Raw genomic sequence first — 21,172 nt, 5'->3', positions numbered from 1 at the left:
GAGATTGCCAAAGAGATTAGAAAAATAGCCCATGTACCAATACAAACGTGGGAAACCACATGGAATAAGGACTGGTGGTTTCAATTATTTGGAGGACCCTGGTGGAAAAAGGTAGGGTTTGTGCTTTTGTGTGCTCTAACTGGTTTGATTTTTATCCCTTGCCTTATTCCTTGTCTCACTAGATTGATAACCACCACAGTGGAAGGAATGCAGGTCGCAGCAGTCCCTCTAAAAGCACAGACTGCTGCAAAGGTCATGGTCCTCAGAAAAATTCCTCGTAATTATCTTGATATGCCCGAATGAAGTAAAGATCAGAAAGCATCTCGAGGGGGGATGTTGTTAGAAATATTATTAAAAATGCATTATCAATAGCAGATTTAGAAAAAAAAAAAAAACACAGCTGCTACCCATCCTTGTCTCCTTAATGGGAGAGGGAAAGGGGGGGTGGAAATTGAAGGGAAAAGTCACCAAAAGGCCCTTTGTACTAAGCCATCACTCCCTTTCTGTCCTGCAAATTTACTATCTCTTTGTCACACTAAATCACACTTTCTTTTATGACCCCAAATTCCTAAGGCTAAGATAAGAGCAAATGCCATTTTTTGCCTTTAGGATGAACCTTGAGTAATCCTGAATCCCATCCACGCACGCGTGATAGACTAATGCATATTAAGCCTACCCGCCCCGCATACTTAAGTAGTTAATTATAATGCACATGGGACGTATGAAGCGACATGTTTACATATATGTTTGTATGAACCGGAAATGAGTTGTAAAAATTCCTTCTTCTGCACACGTGGTCAGGAGAGAGGGGATAAAAGCCTGCTAATGATTATGCTCGGGGGCAGAGGGACTTGATCTTTTGTCTTCTCCCTCTGACCCTATTTGCAAATATATACCTTTTGTATTACTAATAAAGTGTGTCTGAAGCTGAAAGTTTTTTTTCCACCTCCCGAGAAACGAACCACGATTTTTTTCTTCAACACCATGACCACTTCTGGAAGCGGTGCGGCACGGCCGCTTTTGCTGGCGGCCCCACTCCCTGGCTGGCACTTGCAGGGGGGGCAGTGGTGCTCCTGCCTGCCCCCCCGTTCAGTGGCTAAACAGGGAGCATAGAGTGACAGGGTGCTCTCAGGGGGTGCATTTGCCTCCCCATGCACCCACTACACATTGCCCCTGGGATCAGCCCTATTCAGACCAACCCATACAAATTCTTGTCTAACCTATTATGAAATAGGAACCATGGCTGTTGGATGTGCATCACCTCTTGGGGCCAGGCCCTGTTCCAGAAACCCTGAGACAACGGCAAGTCAGGCAGGGAAGCAAAGAGAAGAACCTGGAGCTGAGGTGCGGGACTGCACAGACTGAATCAGCACAAGGAGGTGGCCGTATCACTCACACTTCCTCAGAGGGGAGACAGGAGGGATTAACACAGAAAAACATGGATTTGGGGTACTTTAATGAGAGAATTATCTGATAAAAACCCCAAATTATCTCATTAGAGTACCCAAAATCCATGTTCTTCCATGATTAAAATGAAACATCACTATATAGGTAAGACATATAAAGAGAGATCAGTTGGACAATGTTTTATTGATATATTTACAAGTTTAAAGCAACTTGGAAGCCTACCAGTGCCTCTATCATCATAATAAAAATTCTAAATCTCTATACACTTTGGTGTTTGTTTTGTTTTTTTTAACATAGAAAAATAAGGCTTCCCCTGCTGCCCTTCGCTCACCAGTTTGTGGAGCACTGAGCAGCATTGATATGCCAGTGACCTGCCCCTGTCCCTTACTCTCAACCCACAGCTCCCCCCTACCCTCCAGTCCCCTCACTCCTGCCCTGCAGCCACTGCCTGTCCCTACTAGGTCCCTCCCAGCAGCAGCTGCATCCCAGCACCAGGACATGGGTCCAGCTGCAGATGTCCCACCCGCTGCTTTGTGGCTCCAATCAGTGCCAGCTCTTGCTGTTCTCTTCCCTGTACCTGTGCCCAGGCCCCAGCGATCCCCATGCCCTTCCAGGAAAGCCCTTGACTGGGGCTCAGGGACTGGACTGGGCAAGACCTTTCCCTTCCCAGCGAGACTCCCCCTGCACAGGCTGCTCTATGGGGGCAGGGAGGCTCTAAGCCTGAATCTCATGGCCTCTCCTACCCCAAGCAGTCCCCCACTCCTGACTCCCATCTCTCTCTCTGTCACACACACCCCTCCCCCAACCCATCACACCCCCCCAAGTGGTTCCTTGGACCAAGAGCCCCAGCAGGATGGATGGGGCCACATGTTTCAGTACTGGTGTGGGCGTGAAACAGGGCTGCAGCATGGCAGTTGCCCCTAAAACTGCAGCTCCCACCCACAGGTCCCATCCCATCCCATGTGGCCAGCTGGGCATGCAAGGTGTGAGATTTGAGGATGGTTATGGGGTTTGGCAGGAAGGGATGTGGTGGTGTTTGTAGGTGGGTGTAGGGTTTGTGAGGGGTATAGGGCTTATGTGGGAGTTTGGGGGGTGTGGCTAATTATGTGCAAGAGGGGTTTGTGGGGGTAGTTTGTGGATGTAGGATTTGTGGGCGGATTGTGGGGGGTTGTGGTTGTGGGAAAACTATATGTGGGGATGATGGGGACTGTGTGGTGGTGGGGGGAGGCTGCTTAGGAGGGGTAGGTCCCTCACCCGCCCCGGCCCCCCACCATGCACAGCCTCTCCATCCCCACCCAGCAGCAGCAGTGATGTTCAGGACCTGCTGCTAGGAGAGTCACCCCCTCGGTGGCAGCACAGCCCCAGCCACCTCAGACCCAGCACCCCCTGTACCCGTCACAGGCCCGACCTGTCTTGGCCTGGGGGTGTGCATCTTTGGCCAGCACCGGGCTACTCTGGCTGTCATCTGGGGCCCCAGCACCACATACAGGGGCTGTGCATTGCACCAGGCCAGGTCCTGCCTCCACGGAGCCGGCCGGGCTGACAGCATGCAGGGCATTTGGAGGCAGGACCCGACCGGGACCCAGACCAGGTGACAGCTAGAGTGGCTCAGTGACATGGTGGGACTCTGCCAGCAGCAGGCCCTGAGTGCCTGATAGCTGCTGCTGCTGCTGCTGTTTCTGCAGCGGGGGGCTGTGCTCCTTACAGGGGGTGGGTGGGGGGTAGGTGGGGGACCCACCCTTCCCAAGCAGCTCCCCCCACACCTACACAGCCCCTTCCACCACAGTCCCCCTCACACCCACAATCTCCCCGCCCACCCTCACATCCCTACTTACTTAGGATGCTGCCTGGATCCAGTTCATGCTGCAGCCTTACCCCACTCCTGTTTGCCCCAGCGTGCAGAAGCAGTGTTGGGGCAGCAGGGGAAGGGGGCAGTCATAAAGACGCTTTGGCCAGATGCCAGAGCACCTCTCTGGAGGACCCAGGGGCTCCAGTTGCCTCAGGACACACTACAGGAGCTTGACACCTCTGTTATCAATATTTCTCAAAGGCAAGAACCTGCTCCGTACTTGTAAAATATGTGAAGACATGTTAAATATTGTTAAGGAGTTTTTATCTGAAATGGAATAGAAACAAAAGACCTACAGTTACCACCACAAAAAACCCCCAAGAATTGTGATATCATGGGAAACCTGACAACAACTAGAATGCAGCCTGGGACTTGTGAGTCCAAACATGTTGAGGAAACAACAGAGGCAGTGATGCCCTTGGGTTAAAGATGCCCGGTCTCTGCTCTGGGGTTCTTGTGCATTTCTTTCATACTAGCAAATAAAATGTAAAACTGCTTAGTACTTATCCATCATTCTACCTAACAGTATTTAAAGCTTGTTATCATGATCATTCATTGCTTATCTCTCACTGGGAGCATCTACATGTGCAATTGATGCTATTTGGATTTACTGCACAGTAGATTAATTTACTGTGCAGTCAGCACCTAGACATGTAGATGGTGACAATTTACCGTGAAGTAGATTAGACTACCACACAGTAAAGTGTCTCATATAGACACGGCCACTGCGTATCCAAGATGCTTCCCGCAACTATAAACAGGCCACACCTCTCAGCTTAAACCCAGGAATACAAGGGGTTTTGGCTTCCTCTTAAGGGGGAGGGGGCATGGTCAACTTTCTTGGGCCTCCCAAATGTATTTTAACAATAGCTTGATTGACAATGCCTTTGTTCCCTTGCTTTACTTGTGGAAGGACAGGGCGTTTTGGGGAGATATGCCTGGTAGTCATGTGTCAGGGCTGGTTTTGTAGTTTTAAGTCTGGGTTAGACAAATACTTGTATGGGTTGGTTTGGATAGGAATGATCCTGCCTTGACCAGGGGTTTGGTTAAATGACCATGGGAGGATCTAGGATTTCAAAACAGGTAGTGCAGATGGTATGAGGCAGCATCATATATAATCTGACAGATTTTTCTCCAGGTAAAAAGAAACTAGAAACTTTATGAATATGCTAGGGGGCTAGGGTTATACTTTATGAATATGCTAGGGGGCTAGGGTTATATTATTCAGCTCAAGATTAAATAAAAAATAAATAAGATGTATTGTAATGAACATTTATTTGCTGTGTAGTACATCATGTATTAAAAAACACAACATACTAGGCAAAAATTCTCAGAAGACATTGTTTCGTCAGTCATTATAATGAAATAGAATGACAGAATCATAGAAAATGAGAGTTGGAAGGGACCTCAGGAGGTCACATCTAGTCCAACCCCCTGCTTAAATCAGGACCAGCCCCAACTACATCATCCCAGCCAGCGCTTTGTTGAGCTGGGCCTTAACAACCTTCAGGATGGAGAGTCCACCACCTTTCTACGTGACCCATTCCAGTGCTTCACCACCCTCCTAGGGAGAAATTTTTTCCTAGTATCCAACCTAAACCTCCCTTTCTGCATCCCTTTGAGATTCATAATGGACATAAATATACATCTCTTTCAGATTCATAAAACAAAATCAAGCCTTCTTGAGCATCTTGGCAGTGCATCCAATACTTCACTGAAGCTTGTTTTCACACCTCAGTTAATGTTTCTCACTAGAGTGCAAACCAGCCTGGGGGACTGAGTCATAGGAGCTACACTACCAGGAGCAGCTAAAAGACAGAAGAAATGCAGAAGAAAAAATAGTTTAATTAGTGAAAGATTAAAGATCATTTAAAAAAAGAAAGAAAAAGGCTGTGGGATGAAGAGTTTAGAAGAAATTCATAAGATTATAATAAATCATGAAATCAATGGACTCCCTCACTGCTGCCTGAACTTTGGGTAGACCAGGAATCAAAGGTGGGGCTGAAGCACACCCAGGTGAGCCCCTAAAAACGACCTCCTGAGGTCCATTCTAGCCCTGCTTGTCTATGGTTCTATGACCTCATATTTCCAGGCCCAATGTAAGGGGCAGAAAGTGGCTTGGATAAACTGCCTACAGGTTGCAGGAGGGAACATAAAGAACAATGAGTAGGCAGAGAAGGGGCATGAATGTACAGATGGTTATAGCAAGGCGGGCATATACTAGTGTTAGTCCACTGGGTCAGATTCAGTGGGTGCGTCTACACGAGGTGCTGACTGCACAGTAGCTTGATAATAGAGAGCAGTAGCATGCCAGGGAAAAGCCATGCTAATATGCTACTCCACAGTAGTATTAGGCTCCTGCACAGTTAATGCCCAAATAAACCCATACACCAAAGCTACTGTGCAGTACCATAAATTATTGCACATTGGTTTAGTATTTGGTTATCCAAGTACTAAACTTAATGCATAGTAACTATGGCACCTTCGTGAACATGTAGATACACCCAGTCTATACGTGATGTTTTCTGGGATAAAGGTTAGGGTTAGGATTAAGGTTAGGGTTAGGGTTAGACTTCCTCCCTTTACGGAGACAAAAAACCAGGGGAATGCAGGCCTTGCTGGAATATGGGCATTGAGCTGTGTGCCAAACCCTGCCCCAACCCACAGGGAAGAATCTGCTCTAATTCCTCCCCCTGCCAGAGGTTTGGTCTTCGCACAGTGACAGGGACACAGAACTACAAGCCACACCAACAAAGCTATACAATACAGCTACACAACCCTGCCCGTGCCAGGGCCTGTTGCCTACAACTGGGCAGAGAAGTGGGCTACATCTCAACTACACAACCACACAGTGCTGCTATGTACCTTAGCTGTGACACAAGCCATCTACACAATGCAGCCCAGAGACTCAGCACAACTACACAACTGGGGTACAAACCCCACCCATGAGACAGATACAGGCCACAACTGCATGCATTGGCACTGCCACCTCACAATGGAGCTACACACCAGGGCACTGCAATACTGACTATGTCTACATGAGACAATTTACTGTGCAGTAGATCAGTGGTCTCCAAAGTGGGGTGCGCACACCCGAGGGGGTGTGCAAGACGATCCATTGGGGTGCAGGAAGAAAAATATTAGAACTTCTATTTATACAGATAGGGGTGCACGATCAAAAAAGTTGGGAGACCACTGTAGTAGACTAATCTACCATGCAGTAAAGTGTCACTGTCTACACGTGCAGGTGATTACTGTCTGGTAAATTAGTCTACTGCACAGTAAATCCGAATAGCATTAATTGCACCTGTAGACATACCCACTAATGCAGATGCAGCCCCGCACAGCTGCAACTCACAGGCACAGCACACTGTTACATGACTTCAGTGTTACACAGTTGCACACCAGACCCTAGCTACACAAGTCCAACACGCTGTCCAGCTTCCCTGCCACACAACACAACAGCTACATCCCACACCAGGGTTATGCAATAACACTACAAAATGGCATGAGAGCTAAAAAAACCCACACAGCTCAATGCAGCATCAATACACAACTGTCCTCCTCACATCTCAGTGCTTTGGTGTGTAGGTCCATTGTGGACCACAAGGTGTGTACCTCTGCTGTGGGGTTTATACCATAAGTTGTGTACCTCTGCTGTGATGAGCCTCTGAGCAACACTGTGTAGATGTCTTGCATCACAGGCTGAGGTATGTAGCAGCACTGTACAGTTGTGTAGCAGTTGTGTAGTTGAGATGTGCCCTCTTCTCTAGCCTGTTACCTACAGCCTGGGTCAGGGGGTGAGTCTGAAGCTGGAGGGGAGAAAGGAGCTCAGGAGGGGGACTCTGTGCAAGGACGTGGCTTCTTCTTTTTGTAACATTATGGTCCCCAAGGGTGCACCCAGTGCCTGGAGGAACAGACACAGCACACACAACACACACAGCACCATGGCAGAGCGCTCAGAGGCAGAGAAGGACAAGGAGTGAGGGGGTCCAGGGCAAGCAGTGGTGCTGGGTGGCACACCCCGTGAAGCAGGAGGGTTTGCAGGGCTTGGTGGCAGGGATGGGGTTGGCAGAGGGCACCATGGGGATGGGACTGAGGGTGAGGGAATCTGTGGGTGATGTTGTGATGATATATGTGAGGCCCAGCAGTGGTACCAGTTCAGCACTATCCTGTCCCATGCAGAACATGATCCTACCTCCTGTTCCTTGCCTCCCCACCCCCACCCCCACAACCCCCCAAAAACCTGTGTGGACCCACATTTCAGAGCCTGAGCTGAGTCTCTAGCCCTCCTTTTCCTGGTTTTGGGGTATCTGGGGAGGGTACACCCCCCAGATAAGGGCCCTTCAAGACACAGTCCAGGGGGTACTGGTAGGCTCTGCGGTGGGGGACGCGGGCTCTCACTCCCTTGCTGCCAGGCTGAGTCCTAGCCTCTATCACCCCTCTGGGTCTGAGACCTCCCACTTCATAACTTTCTAGGGGAAGGTCTGGTGTCATCCCTGCTGGGACTTCATAACACCCCCCACTCTCCCCGCACAGCCAGGAGGTGCAGAGCAGCACCCTGGGGCCTCTGGGACTCAGGACCTCTGTCCTGCTGCTGGTCTGGGGAGTCGGGGCCAGGCCTCCCCTAGAGGCCCCATACCCAGCCCCACAGCCCAGCATGGTAAGACTCAGGTGGGCTGGGAGTGGGGCAGGGGGAGAATGGACAGAGAAAAGGCCCCTAGAGTGTGAACCTCCTTCCCCGCCACTCCCCGTCCTTGAACACACGTGCCAGGGTGTGATGTCTTGTGCCCAGGACATGCTGGGTCCAGTTCAGCAAGGCTGAAGAGGGGGATCTGCAGGTTGGGAATGGTGTGTGGGGGGGGTGTCACAGGGGTCTCACTCCCCCAGCTCTGCAGCTGCCTCAGCTTCTTTCCCCTTCTGTGACAGTGGAGGATGTGGGAGCAATTTTCACCTGGGGGATGGGTGGAAGGAGGGGACTCTAGAACCGGGGGGATGGGGGGAGTGGGGTCCTCAGGGTTTGGGAGCATGTAGGTCTTGTGGGGCTCCTTGGTGGGGGTGAAGTGCCCCTTCTGCTCCCACACTGGTCCTGAAACCCTGCCTGCCCCTGCAGAGCAACACCGGTGGTTTGAGATCTTCCAGCAGAACATGGCAACAGCGCGGGCCCTGGAGCAAGCACAGCCAGGCCAGGCCCAGTTCAGCGTGACCTGCTTCAGTGACCTCACCAGTGAGATCCCAAAAATCCTGCCATGGGGTATCATCCCCCCCCCAGGCTTGACCCCAAAATGGCACCCCAACCCTCTTACATCCCCTCTACCTGCCCTCCCCTTGATCCCCCACTCCTATTGTGAACCCATTGCTCCTTCAACCCCGAACCCTCCCTGACCTCACAAAAATCAAGCTACTCCCCAAGCTCCTCTGCAACCCCCCCATTCTGCAACCCTTTCCCCACCAAACTAAGTCCCCTTATCCCACATCCAAGCACCCCCAATCTCAGCTCTGCCCCCCTCGTTTTCCCAAAGAGGAGAAGTTCAGGGAATGATTATTGCATCCCATGCTGGGCTAGGCCCCACAACCCACTGTTCAGGGCCCTGGAAAGCCGGCCCCTCATGGCTGTGACTGGAGGAAGGCTGGGGCTGTCACCCTGCCAAGAATCAGGTCGGGGGGCTGGGATGGGGAAACCATGGACTTCCCTAGGGGTAGCTTTGATGCCCAGGGCAGCCCTTGGTGGCCCCCAGTTCTCCCCCCTGTTCCCCCTTAACAATTCCCCCAGTTTGTCCCCCTTGACTGAGCAGCCTCAACCCAGCATTGCGTCTTGATGTTTCCATGCAGCTTCCTGTGCCCCTTCCCTCCCCACAGAGACCTCAGCCTTGCTCCCCTTTCTCACTAGGATAGTGAAGCACTTGAAATAGGCTCCCTGGAGAGGTGGTGCAATCTCCATCCTTAGAGGTTTTAACACCCAGCTAGACAAATCTTTGGCTGGAATGATCTAATTGGGGATGGTCCTGCTTAGAGCAGGGGGTTGAACCAAATGTGAGCTCCTGAGATCCCTTCCAGCCCTCATTGCCTAGGATTAGGCTCCCCTACATTAGGCTAGATATCAGGAGGCACGACTTCACGGTCAGGGTGGCTAGGGTCTGGAACCAACTTCCAAGAGAAGTGGTGCTGGCTCCTACCTGGAGGTCTTTAAGAGGAGGTTAGATGAACACCTTGCTGGGGTCGTTTGAACCCAGTAATCTTTCCTGCCATGGCAGGGGGTCGGACTAGATGGTCTACTTAGGTCCCTTCTGACCCTAGAAATTATGAAACTACATCTGTCAGCCAGGCCAGCACCTGCCTAGCATGGAGCTGGGTTGCCCTGGTCTAAGCTTCCCCGCCCTTCCCCTCTCTTCCACTTCCACCCCAGAAAATGTGTGGCTCCTACTGGGCCTTTGCTGCTGTTGCCAATGTTGAGTCTCTCTGGTCCATCCACCACAAACACCTCTACAACCTCTCAGTGCAAGGTACAGGCTGGGGGGACTTGACTGCAGGAGAGGCAGGGGTGGGGGTGGGGAGCTGATCTATAGGAGGAATTGGGGACTGCATTCAGGGGAGAGGGACCCCAGTGCAGAGGGGGAGCAAGGACTGGGCGCAGGGGATGGGGTACTCAGTCCCTGGGGGAGGAGGGCTTCCTACAGGATGATGGCAGGGAAGTGGGAACCCCAGTCCATGAAGGAATGGATTCACGGGTCCTTGAGGGACTCCAACCTATGGTGGAGATCCCTGCAGTGGGGGAGACCCCTCTCCATAGGCGCTGTCTCTTCTTATCCATTGGTGGGGGGATGCAAGGGTGGCTCTTATCTTATTGAGGGAGGGAAAAAGGTATAGCCTGGTTAGTTTTGGGAGGAGGAAGGACCTCTTCAGCAAGGAGAGTGAAAATGCAAAGACCAGGCTCTACTCAGCTGCTTGCTTGGGCATTGGGCGTGGGCAGAAACCTCTGGATGTGTGTATCTGTGTCCGTGCATATATCTATGAGTGCATGTACAGCAGCAATACATGTGCATGTTCCTCACCAACACAGACCTGGCCAGCCACATCGCAACCAGGGGTCCTGTCACTGTGGGCATAAATGCTATGATCCTGCAGGTAGGAGCCCGCTATGGGGAGGGGAGCCCCATATGCCTTCCACCCCCAGCTGACCTGTGCTCCTACCTGACTACAGGTGCCTTCCTCTAGAGTTTTACAGAGAGGGCATCATCACAAAGAAAATGGTTTGCAATTGTAACCCAAAGGACAAAAACCATGAAGTGCTGCTGGTGGGCTTTGGCATGGGTGAGTGGGGCAGGGTGAGGGTATGGATGTGGGTGAGACAGGGTTAATGGGCTGGGGGGAGAAGAGTGCCATGAGTCGAGGGAGATGTGGGATTGGGTCACGAAGGGTACAGGAGCTGGGCAGGTTGGAAGAGGGGAGCAGTGGGGTGGACACTGGAGTGCTCCTAGGTCGGGGAGTTTTCATAGTTTCATAGTTTCTAGGGTCGGAAGGGACCTGAGTAGATCATCGAGACCGACCCCCTGCCATGGCAGGAAAGAGTACTGGGGTCAAATGACCCCAGCAAGGTGTTCATCCAACCTCCTCTTAAAAACCCCCAGGGTAGGAGCCTGCACCACTTCTCATGGAAGCTGGTTCCAGACACTAGCCGCCCTGACTGTGAAGTAGCAACTCCTGATATCTAGCCTAAACCTACCCTCCGCCATTCCTGGTCACTCCTGGCAGTGCTTGGGGGAACAGGGACTCCCCCAATGCCTGCTGATCCCCCAACTAATTTATAACAGGCCACTAGATCCCCCCTCAACCTTCCCTTTTGGAGGCTGAACAGGTTCAGGTCCCATCACCTCTCCTCGTAGGGCCTGCCCTGCTGTCCCCTGATCATGTGGGTGGCCTCCTCTGGACCCTCTCCATGTTGTCCACATCCCTCCTGAAGTGCGGCGCCCAGAACTGGATGCAGTACTGCAGCTGCGGCCTGACCAGTGCCGCATAGAGGGGGAGGATCACCTCCTTGGACCTGCTCGAGATGCATCTGTGGATGCATAAGGTGCGGTTGGCCTTCCTGACCGCATCCCCACACTGCCGGCCCATGTTCATCTTGGAGTCAATGATCACCCCCAGATCCCTTTCCGCCTCCGTGCTGACAAGAGGGGAGTTCCCCAACCTGTAGGTATGGTGCCGGTTGTTCCTCCCCAGGTGCATCACCTTGCACTTGTCTGTGTTGAATCCCATCCTATTCTTGTTCGCCCACCCCTGTAACCTGTCTAGGTCTGACTGTAGCCTGCTGCATCCTTCCAGTGTGCCCACATCCCCCCACATCTTAGTGTCATCAGGAAATTTGAACAGGTGCTTTTTACTCCCTCATCCAAGTCACTGATGAAGATGTTGAACAGTGCGGGCCTGAGGACCGAGCCCTGGGGGACCCCACTGCCCACGTCCTTCCAGGTTGAGAAGGACCCATCCACCACCGCTCTCTGGGTGCGGCCCTCCAGCCAGTTGGCGACCCAGTTGACTGTGTAGGTGTTGACACCACAGCCCCCAGTTTCTTAATGAGAACGGGGTGAGAGACAGTGTCGAAAGCCTTCCAAAAGTTCAGGAAGACTATATCCACTGCTACCCCTGCATCTAATGATTTGGTGATCTGATTGTAAAAGGCCACCAGGTTGGTCAGACAGGACCTGCCACTGATGAACCCCTGTTGGTTGCCCTTAAGCATGCAGTCCCCGGTGGATGGGGAAGGTGATGGAGAGGAGCCATGGGGTGAAGAGGTGCAGGACAAGCAGGCTGGAGGGTGCCAAGAGCTCCGGTGTTAGGATGGCTCTGCTCAACCCTGCCTTGCTGCCCTCCCTCTTCACTCCAGAGAAGTGGATCGTCGAGAACTCATGGGGGCCAGAGTGGGGAGAGCAGGTGAGAGGGGGGCACTAGCTGGCAGGATTGTGTGCTAGGATGCAGCTAGCTCTGGGGTGGGGTGCACTGGGGGCTCATCATAAAGGCCCCCTTTTGCTCTGTGCAGATTGGGAGTGGGTCTGGGATGGGAGTGTAGGGAGCCGTTTATACAGGGCCCTGTAGCTCACTGCAGGTTGGAACGGTGTGTACTGGGGACTGATTATAAAGGCCCCCCTTGCTCGGTGCAGATCATGGTTGGGATGCATTGCTGGCTGGTTGTACCCCTGCTCAGTGCAGACTGGGGTAGAGCACATCAGGAGGCTCATCCTCCCAACATTTGTGTGCGCAGCGGGGAGCGGGAGAGGTGAGGGTTGACTGCCCAGCCCCTGACTGCATCTCTCCATTAAAGCCCCAGGGCTATTTCCACATCTACCACGGAGTGAACGCCTGTGGCATTGCCACCATCCCATCCACAGCCACCATGAAGCATGGCAAGGCTGCAGAGGTCCAGGGTCCTGCCCACCGTGATGGGATGGATGGAGTGGGCTAGCACAATGAAGCAGCATGGACAGCTGGCTGTGCGTGTGATGGGGCAGTGGAGCCGGGGAGGCCCCAGGACTGGCTGTAGATCGTAATAGGTTTAGGCTGCTTAATAGTGGAATGTTAGACCCACGTCCTATCTATTTCGAGTTGAGGGAGGAAAAGGGGAAGGAGGGTGATCGGTTACAGAGCTGCTGAAGCAGAAGCCCCCAGACCATAGGAGGCAGCCGGTGAAGCGTGAGCTTGCTGTGTGGCTTGGCATCTTGTGCACGGGGTTGGGGGCCCACACAGCTGTGTGCTCTCAACTAAAATACGCCCATTTTCTGGGCAATGAATGAGGTCTGTCCCAATACCCTATTAGAAGGAAATATTTTCTAGTACTGCTGAAACAGCGTAACAGGCACAGTGACTTCCTGCTACTCGCACTGGAGATGAGCTTGCTGGGCTACTACGAGGAGGGAGAGACAGAGACCAAGTGTGCCCGAGACACTCACTCTCCGGGCTGCCACTGGTGCTTCTATTTTGCCTTTGGGTGACCAACTCTCTCCTCCTTTGTAATCAACAGCTTGATTTGCCTCATCCCCATGGTCTTCTCATATTACGATTGTGATTAAAAGGGAGCTGAATGACATACCTGTGTGAAATGTGGCTGGTGCAGATGCTCCAAGCTTCCTTGGTCTGCAGAGCCTCCCTGAGGGTTCGCAGGGCACTGAAGTCACCCCCAGAAACTGGCAGCTGAGGATGCTTACACACAGAGGCATGGAAACATGGGTGCACACAGGTGTTACACACACATCCTCCACACATACACACGTATGCACCAATGTCCTGCACGCACGCGCACATCCTGCACGCATACACAAACACACACAGGTGTCCTGCACCCAATATCTGGACACATGCACACGCACACAGATGTAGGTGTCCTGCACACACACATAAGCACCCCCCCATGTCTGTCACATACACACACATCCCCGTGTATATGTATCCCCAGGCATCTGGGACATATGCACACACACACACCTGGAATCCAGGAGTCCAGGACATGCATACACATGCAGGTGTCCTCCATATAAACACTACCCACCCCCAAACATCTGGAACACATGCACACACACGCACATATGTGTACATACACACACACACACAGATGTAGGTGTCCTGAACACACACGCACACACCTCTGAATGTCTGGGACACACGCACACACATGTGCATACACCTCCACGTAACTGTATCCCCAGGCATCCAGGTCATACACACATGGAGCCAAGGCATCCAGAACACACGTACACACACACACACACACAATCCAAGCGTGTGATACACATACACACAGAATCAGGCATCCAGGACACATTCACACACACATATACACACATGCATACACAACTGCCCCATCTCTCCCTGGCGCTCCCAGGGAACGGCACCTGTTCTTTTCCAAGCCCTGTCAGCTGCACTCTCAGCAAAGCCGCTAAGAATTCGACACGGGGACAAGCAGTCGCCCCATGAAACAAAACACGTCCCAGGGAACCAGCCAGTGAGCTGCCTCTGCGGCCCGCCATCACACCCGGATTGCCAACTGCACCTGAAGTCAACACGGCATAAGGGCATCCTATTTACAATACAAATAACAGCAAAGCCAGCTTGCACTGAGCCCCCCACAAGAGCTGCAGGCTCCAAGTCAGCCCCCTTACCCCGTGCTGTCCCAGGTGCTGTGGGGAAGGGGCCCGGGTATTCCCAGCAGCCTGCAGCTCGTGCTCTGGGGCACAGTGGAGAGCATCCCATGCATGCCCAGGGCTGAAGCACCCTCAGGGGGGAAATGCCTTTTCACTCTCCCTCCCCCAGGTGAGAAATGAAGCACCTGCCTCACCAGATGCCATTCACCTCCCGGGCTCCCACACCCTTCTCCTGCTCTCACCCACCAGACCTCAGACTCCTCCCAGAACCGAGAGAGAACCCAGGCATCCTTCTCCAGGGGCCCCCTTCCCTCCCCCGACAGACCCCGGGCTGGGATAGAAGCCAGGCACCACCTGGTTTCTAGCTTACAGCAATAACCCACTTGCTCCCCACCAAGTGACTGGGCTCTCGTTCCTCCTGCTCTGCACTGAGCTCCACCGCAGCCAGGATGGGACATACCAGCTTCCACCGGCTCAGGGGCTCGATCTGCTGCAAAGCAGGTCGGTTGCCCTGCTGGCTTCTGCTGGAGAATTTATGTCCTCTGGGGCTCCTCAGTTAATTCTCCAAAGCAAAGCTCAGGGAAGGAGCAAGCAGACCAAAATCCTCTCCTCTCCCAGGCACAGAAAGGAAAGCCCCAGCAAGCTGCTCCCTTCACAACTCATCCTGGGCCTTGGAGCACGCGGGGCAGTTGTTGACAGCCAAGAGAACAGGATGAGGGCTGTTCCCCTGTGGAGGGCTGCCCCGGGGACTTGCAGCTCTCTCCCTTTCCATTCTCAGGGCCACGCAAAATCAGCACATGGTCCATAGGGCGGTGGGAGCACTTCAGACCAGGGGCCGGATCTACACCCGAAACCCACAACAGGTCACAGGCTGCAGGAAAGGAAGGTGAGATGAAAGTGGGATGAAACAGTCGTGTGTCAATGGCAAGGGTCTGGTTTGTGGGTTTGCTATTGCTTGGTGAGTGCTGTGCTGGATCTGGAGCTCTTCCTGCAGTCAGCGCAGTGGTGCGGCCTCTCCTGAGGATGCACGCGCTGGTGGACACAGAGGCTGGACTTGAGGGTGAAGCTCTTCCCACTGTTGGGGCAGCCATAAGGCTTCTGCCCGGTGTACACGCGCCCCTGCTCTCGAAGGTGAGATGTGCGGGTGAAGCTCTTGGCGTACTCCACGCATCGGTATGGCTTCTCCCAGCGTGGACGCTGGGGTGGACCCGCAGGGAGAACGCAGGGGCAAAGCTCTTCCCACAATCAGCACAGCAGCACGGCTTGTCCCCGGTGTGGACGCGCTGGTGGATGTGGAGGCAGGACACGTGGGTGAAGGTCTTCCCCCACCCTGTGCAGCCCTATGGCTTCTTCCCAGTGTGGATGCGCTAGTGCACGCAGAGGTGGGACAGGTCCCGGAAGCACTTGTGAGGCCTCTCCCCGGTGCAGCTGCGCGTGAGGCTGGGGTGGTGTGTGAAGTGCTCCCTGCAGTCGGCACAGAGGTGAGGCTTCCCCTGCACGGACAAGCTGGTGCTGGAGGAGGTGGGAGTTGTGCCAGAAGCATTTCCCACACTCTGAGCAATACAAGGGCTTCTCCCAGGGGGGACGCACTGGTGAACATGGAAATGGAAATGGTTGCTGAAGCTCTCCCCACACGGCGCAGTGGTGTGGCTTCTCCTCAGTGTGAACGTGCTGGTGCATTTGGAGACAGTCCCGGCAGGCAAAGGCTTTCCCACCGTAAGGGCAAAGAAAGGTGCAGGCTCTGCCCAGAGATGTGGGGTGGAAAATTTTCCACTGCTTTATTTTTCTGTGGGAAATTTTCCATTTCTAAAAATTCATTCTTTCGTAAAAATCATTAGTAGCAACGAAAGGGATGCCAGTACAATATTAGGCAAGCTTGGCAGCTTCAAAGTTGTAATGAATGTTTTTCAGGTGATTATCCCTAGAAAGTGAGAGAGAGAGTACCTATACGTTTTACTGAGTTGTAAACAGGAGGGTAAATGCACTCGCATAGTAATCCAAACCAAAAATGAAGTTATGAATTTACCGACCTGGCCGGGCAGGTCAAATGAAAACCAAAGCAGCTGATTTTGAGCCAAGTGTGATCGTTTGCAAAAAAGCCAGCAGACACGATACAAACAGGAGTGTCACTTGCAGATAAAGGGAAGTGATTCCCCTGTTCGAGTTGGTGCTGCAGAGGCTTCACGCAGAGTACGGCATCCAGTTTTGGGCCCCGCGCTTCGTGAGAGGTGTGCGCAGCCTAGAAATCGTGCAGTGAACAGCAACAAGAAGGATTAGGAAACACGGCTTAGGAGGAAAGGCTGAAAGGACTGATTCTTTAGTCTGTGGAAGCAAAGACTGAAGAAGGATGTGATAACGGTCTTCACATTTCTGAAGGAGAAGGGAAGGAAGGTGGAAAAAGTCTTTTCTTTGCGGCTGCCCAGAATAGAGGTGCCCCGGCCCGCGGGGGAGCACCCGGCCGCCCCTCGTGGCGGGGCGGCGCCGACAGGGTTAACGCCGGGCCCCGCCTGCCCCGTGGGTGACGTCACAGGGCAGGGGCGGGGCCGAGCTCCCAGGACCTTCCTGCCCGGGGCGGGTGCGGGCCCGGGGACCCTGAGTGGGGGGCTCTGGGACACTATAGGGACAGTGGAGGAGGGGGTTGTGGGACCCTATAGGGGCGGGTGCTCTGAGGCCCTATGGGGGCAATGGGGGAAGGGGCTCTGGGACCCCATAGGGGCATGCGGGAGAACAGCTCCAGGCCCCCTCGGGGGATGGCGGGGGGCTCTATGGGAGGGGGCTGAGCAGCGTCCCCGGCGCCTCCTTCCCCGCAGGCCGCCCCCGCGCAGAGGATGGCCGCGGCGAAGATGAAGCAGCAGGCCCCCGCTGGCCCGCCGCCGGCCGCGGGAGGCAAGAGGCCCGACACGGGCCTCCGGGCTAGGACCGGCAGGGCGCCCCCGAGACCGGCGCAGCCCACGCCGCGGGAGGAGCCGGTGCTGCGCTGGGAGGTGCTGCGGGCCCCGGCCCCGGCCCCGGCCCCGGCCGCGCCGGTCCTGGTGCCCCCGCGCCGGTCGGAGCTGGTGCCGGGGCGTGCGGAGCAGCAGCAGGCGGCTGCGATGGTGCCCCTGGGGGTGCCTGTGCACGTGCCCCGCGGGCAGGGTGAAAGCCCGGCTCGGCCTCGCACCCCCGAAGAGGAGTCCCTGCCCGAGCACGAGTCAGGTAACACGGGGGACGCCCGCTCCCTGCACAGGGCCAGCGGGCCTGGGGCCACCGGGCAGCTGGACATGTCCCTCTGCTTCGGGGGACGGAGGGCGGGGGCCTGGGGGCTTAGGGCCGGGTTGCCGCCTGTCTGGGCCCCGTCACTGCCAGGCCAGCGTGGTGCAGGGCCAGCAGCTCCCAGTGCAATCCTCATGATCGCGTAGCAGGGGGGAGCAGCGGTGACGGAGCCCCCATGGCCCCCTGCGTGCTGGCTGGGACAAGGCTGTCCCCAAGCCCGGTTCCCAGATGGTTCACCCACCCCACGGCCTCTCTCCTGCTGCAGATTCCTCAGACACGGACCGGACCTGGGACTCGTCAGCGGATGAGAGCTCCCTGGGCCTGTGCCGCAGACGGGGCCCTTCCCCAGGAGCTGGTAAGGAGCCGTGGTTCTGCCCCCCACAGGCCTGTCCCTCGGCAGGCAGCTCTGGCCTGCCAGGAGGTTTCGGCGCAGACTGATGTCACCGCAGATCCATCCATCCTGTTCTTTCTGCACTGCCCTAGACAACTCCCCACGCGCTGGAGCACCTGTACCCCCATGATCTTTCTCTTCCTCCTTCCCCCACACCTTATCACGTCCACCCTCTCCCAGGGATTCCCCCTGCAGGCTCTAATGCCCCCTCTGCTCACCCCTCTGAGCCAGAGGGAGTCAGAGGAGTCCCTGAGACACCTGCCAAATTCTCCTTGAGAGTCCTGGGAGGCACTGCCCCGTCACTACATCCTCGTGGAGATCCCTGGGACTCTGATTCATGCTTCCCGCTCGTCTTTTGTGTGCTGCCAGCAGGGAGGGCCTCCCCTGCCTGGCAGCGCCGGGACTAACCTGCACACTCTCTTCCCCACCCAGCAGGTTCAGGGCCCCGGGACGAAGCAGAGGATCAGCCTCCTCAGGAAGGTCCTGCTGACCTGGAGCTGCCAAAACCGGGAGCCAGGGTCTCCCCGCGACCCGGGCAGCGCAAGAAGCAGGTGCAGGCGAGGCGCCCCACTGGGGAAAAGTGCCACGGCTGCCCAGAGTGTGGGAAGCGCTTCACCCGTGCCAACAACCTGGCTATCCACCGCCGGCTGCACTCGGGTGAGCAGCTGCACAAGTGTCCTGAGTGCGGGAAGACCTGCGTGACGCACTCGGACCTGGCCAAGCACCTGCGTGTGCACTCCCGGGAGCGGCCGCACAAGTGCCCCGAGTGCAGCAAGACCTTCATCAAGCTGTCCCACCTGGCCCGGCACCGGCGCGGCCATTCAGAGGCCTGGCTGTACTCCTGTGACGAGTGTGGTGACAGCTTCGTTTTCTACTCCAGCCTGGTCCGGCACCGCCACCTTCATGCACATCAGCAGCTGTAGCTCTGCCTTCGGGTACTTGCCTAGGGCTGCCTGTGGCCCCAGCCCCTGCGCCTGGTGCGGGGTGCAATTCAGCCTCCTGTTGTTATTTCCGAGGCACTAAGGATGCATGGGAGCTTGACCCTGAGGTTGGATGGGAGGCAGAGAGGGGCTACCTCTGCGGCTGGGGTGCCAGCAGGAGTTAGCGGGGGGCCAGGCTCAGGGAGGGGGAATGAGAATCTGGCCTAGCACAAGAGGCCTCAAACAGGTACACAGGTGCCCCAGGGGAGACCTCCCTCGTCCCTCTTGGATCAATCCCGGAACCAACGCCCTCCATCACGCTTCCAGGCTATCTGGTTCTCCCAGCCGGAGGTCTTTATCGTCACAGCTGGGTCTGACGAGCACCCGGCAACTCTTATGCATGTCATCCCAGCTCCGTTCTCATCGCGGCAGAGGTGGATAGACTGCTCCCTCTCCAGGCCCCGGGATCCCAGTAAGCAAGGCTTCTGGAGTGCAGCAATAATGATAGCGTTCACTGGACCCTGCTTTCCCCCCCTTTTATAACTTATCCTCCTCAGTAGGCTGCTTGCAACCTGCTGCCATGCTCCCAGTCCAATTTGGCAGGTTTTCCTCTTTCAGCCTCCGCATACTTCTGCCCCATCACTTGCCTTCACAGCTTGTCTCAGAACTGCCTGTGGTGTTCCCAGGGCAAGTGTTTGCTGCTTCTCCAGAGCTGTACAGTGGGAAAAGCCCAGGGGCCAGAGCCCCTTGCCAGGCCTCAATGGCACTGGCACTTCCAACCCCTTCTCCTCTAGTGGGAACACCAGGATCCCAACACTTGGAGCTTTCCTGGCCAGGGAATAGAAACCAGTCATGATCTGGGATGCAGCTCATAAACCTGGACAGCCAGGACCCTGCACTGAGGGTTTTTGTGGGCTCTCTGAGCTAGGAGTCCCTCTGCTAGGTTAGAGTTGGGGAGAGACCCCTTGGCAGGTCCTGCCTTTCTCATCAAAGATGCCCAGTGTGTGAGCCATCTGCATCGAGATTGTGCCCATTGGAATTTCCTGCAAAGGGTCCCAAAGCCACGTGGCTCTGGGTTTCTCCCCGAGTGATTACTCCAAGAGGTCGGGAGCATCAGGTTTTCTTTCATCCTGTCGCTGTTGTATCAGCTCATCCCTTGGGTCCTTGGACTGCAGGAAGGGCCAAGACTCACCTTCCCTGAACACGGCAGAAGTTCCAAAGTCAGGAAACTTTCCCTGTATTACAATTTTTCTTAAAGAAAAGAACCTTTGTGATGTCTGAATGACCCTCGTGCTTGTTGAGGGAGGGCTGACTGGTCTCACTCTTGGAAGAAGGATGTATGCAGCAGGTGTGAAGGTCCCCTTTAGCAGCTGATTTTCCCCAGGGCTGAGACAGCTGGGTGTGAGGGGCTGTGTGCAAGGCACTGAAGCCTGAATCACTCTTTCCCCAGAGAAGAGTGTGGTGACAGGCCAGGTGAGGTCACCTGCCATGTCTCTAGAAGCAAAGCCTGGCTCTGCTTCAACCCCACTCTAACTAGAACCTGCCCACTCGGGCTGAGGGGCTTGGGGCGCTGCAAGCCCACGTGTACTGGGGAAGGGCCCAGTTGTACCCTAGTCAACACAGGACTCAGGGAGGGGTCTACTGAGCAGGGACAGGGTGCTGGTTGGGGTCAGGGCTCAGGCTCACACATAAGCAGTATTTCACACTGCTGTGCTCCCTGAGAAACCAGCATCACTGCAGGTAACGGAAGTGCAGACACAGGCCTGTGACACACAGTCCCTACACAGCGAACCCCAGTCTGGTTCAGGCAGGAGCCATTTCCCCACATCCTCCTGCTCTGCCTTTTGAGAGCAGTCTGGCTCCGTGTCCCTTGGGATTGCTGCATTCCCTTGAGATGCATCCCCCCCCTTTTTTTTATTTCTGCTCCCTGCATTGACTCAGACCCCCAGTACTCAAAGGGCTACTGCACCAGGTTAAGCCAGGCTTGGTGCATTGGCTTTCCCTGCCATGCCAGGCAGCTTAGCCCTCAAATAGATTCAACCAGGGGGCTGAACTGCATGAAGCTAGGTGGCCAGCGATGTACGGCAGAGCAGTAACCCCCTCCAACCCGGTGGGGCCAATCTTTGTGGCAGGTGTGTCCCATGCGTGCTACATGCTGGCTGCCCCTCCTCCCACCCCCTCAGCAAGGGGCATGTCGAGAGCGAGAACACAGGTATCCAGG

At 54.9% G+C, this 21,172-nt stretch overlaps 1 protein-coding gene across 1 annotated transcript; it reads left to right on the top strand.

The window, feature by feature from the left end:
* Window positions 1-16,925: 16,925 nt before the first annotated feature.
* On the top strand, window positions 16,926-20,183 carry LOC149861574 (uncharacterized). The gene is made up of 4 exons (XM_090052559.1): window positions 16,926-16,963; window positions 17,199-17,583; window positions 17,906-17,995; window positions 18,464-20,183. Exons 2-4 carry the CDS (start codon window positions 17,217-17,219, stop codon window positions 18,952-18,954), a joined length of 948 nt encoding a protein of 315 aa, XP_089908685.1. The 5' UTR covers window positions 16,926-16,963; window positions 17,199-17,216; the 3' UTR covers window positions 18,955-20,183.
* Window positions 20,184-21,172: the final 989 nt, after the last annotated feature.

This window comes from Crocodylus siamensis, chromosome 6, assembly GCF_052110815.1.
Source record: "Crocodylus siamensis isolate JL-2025a chromosome 6, ASM5211081v1, whole genome shotgun sequence".
Lineage (NCBI taxonomy): Eukaryota > Metazoa > Chordata > Crocodylia > Crocodylidae > Crocodylus > Crocodylus siamensis.
Note: the sequence above shows the minus strand (reverse complement) of the source record. Positions and strands in the feature narration are given on the sequence as shown.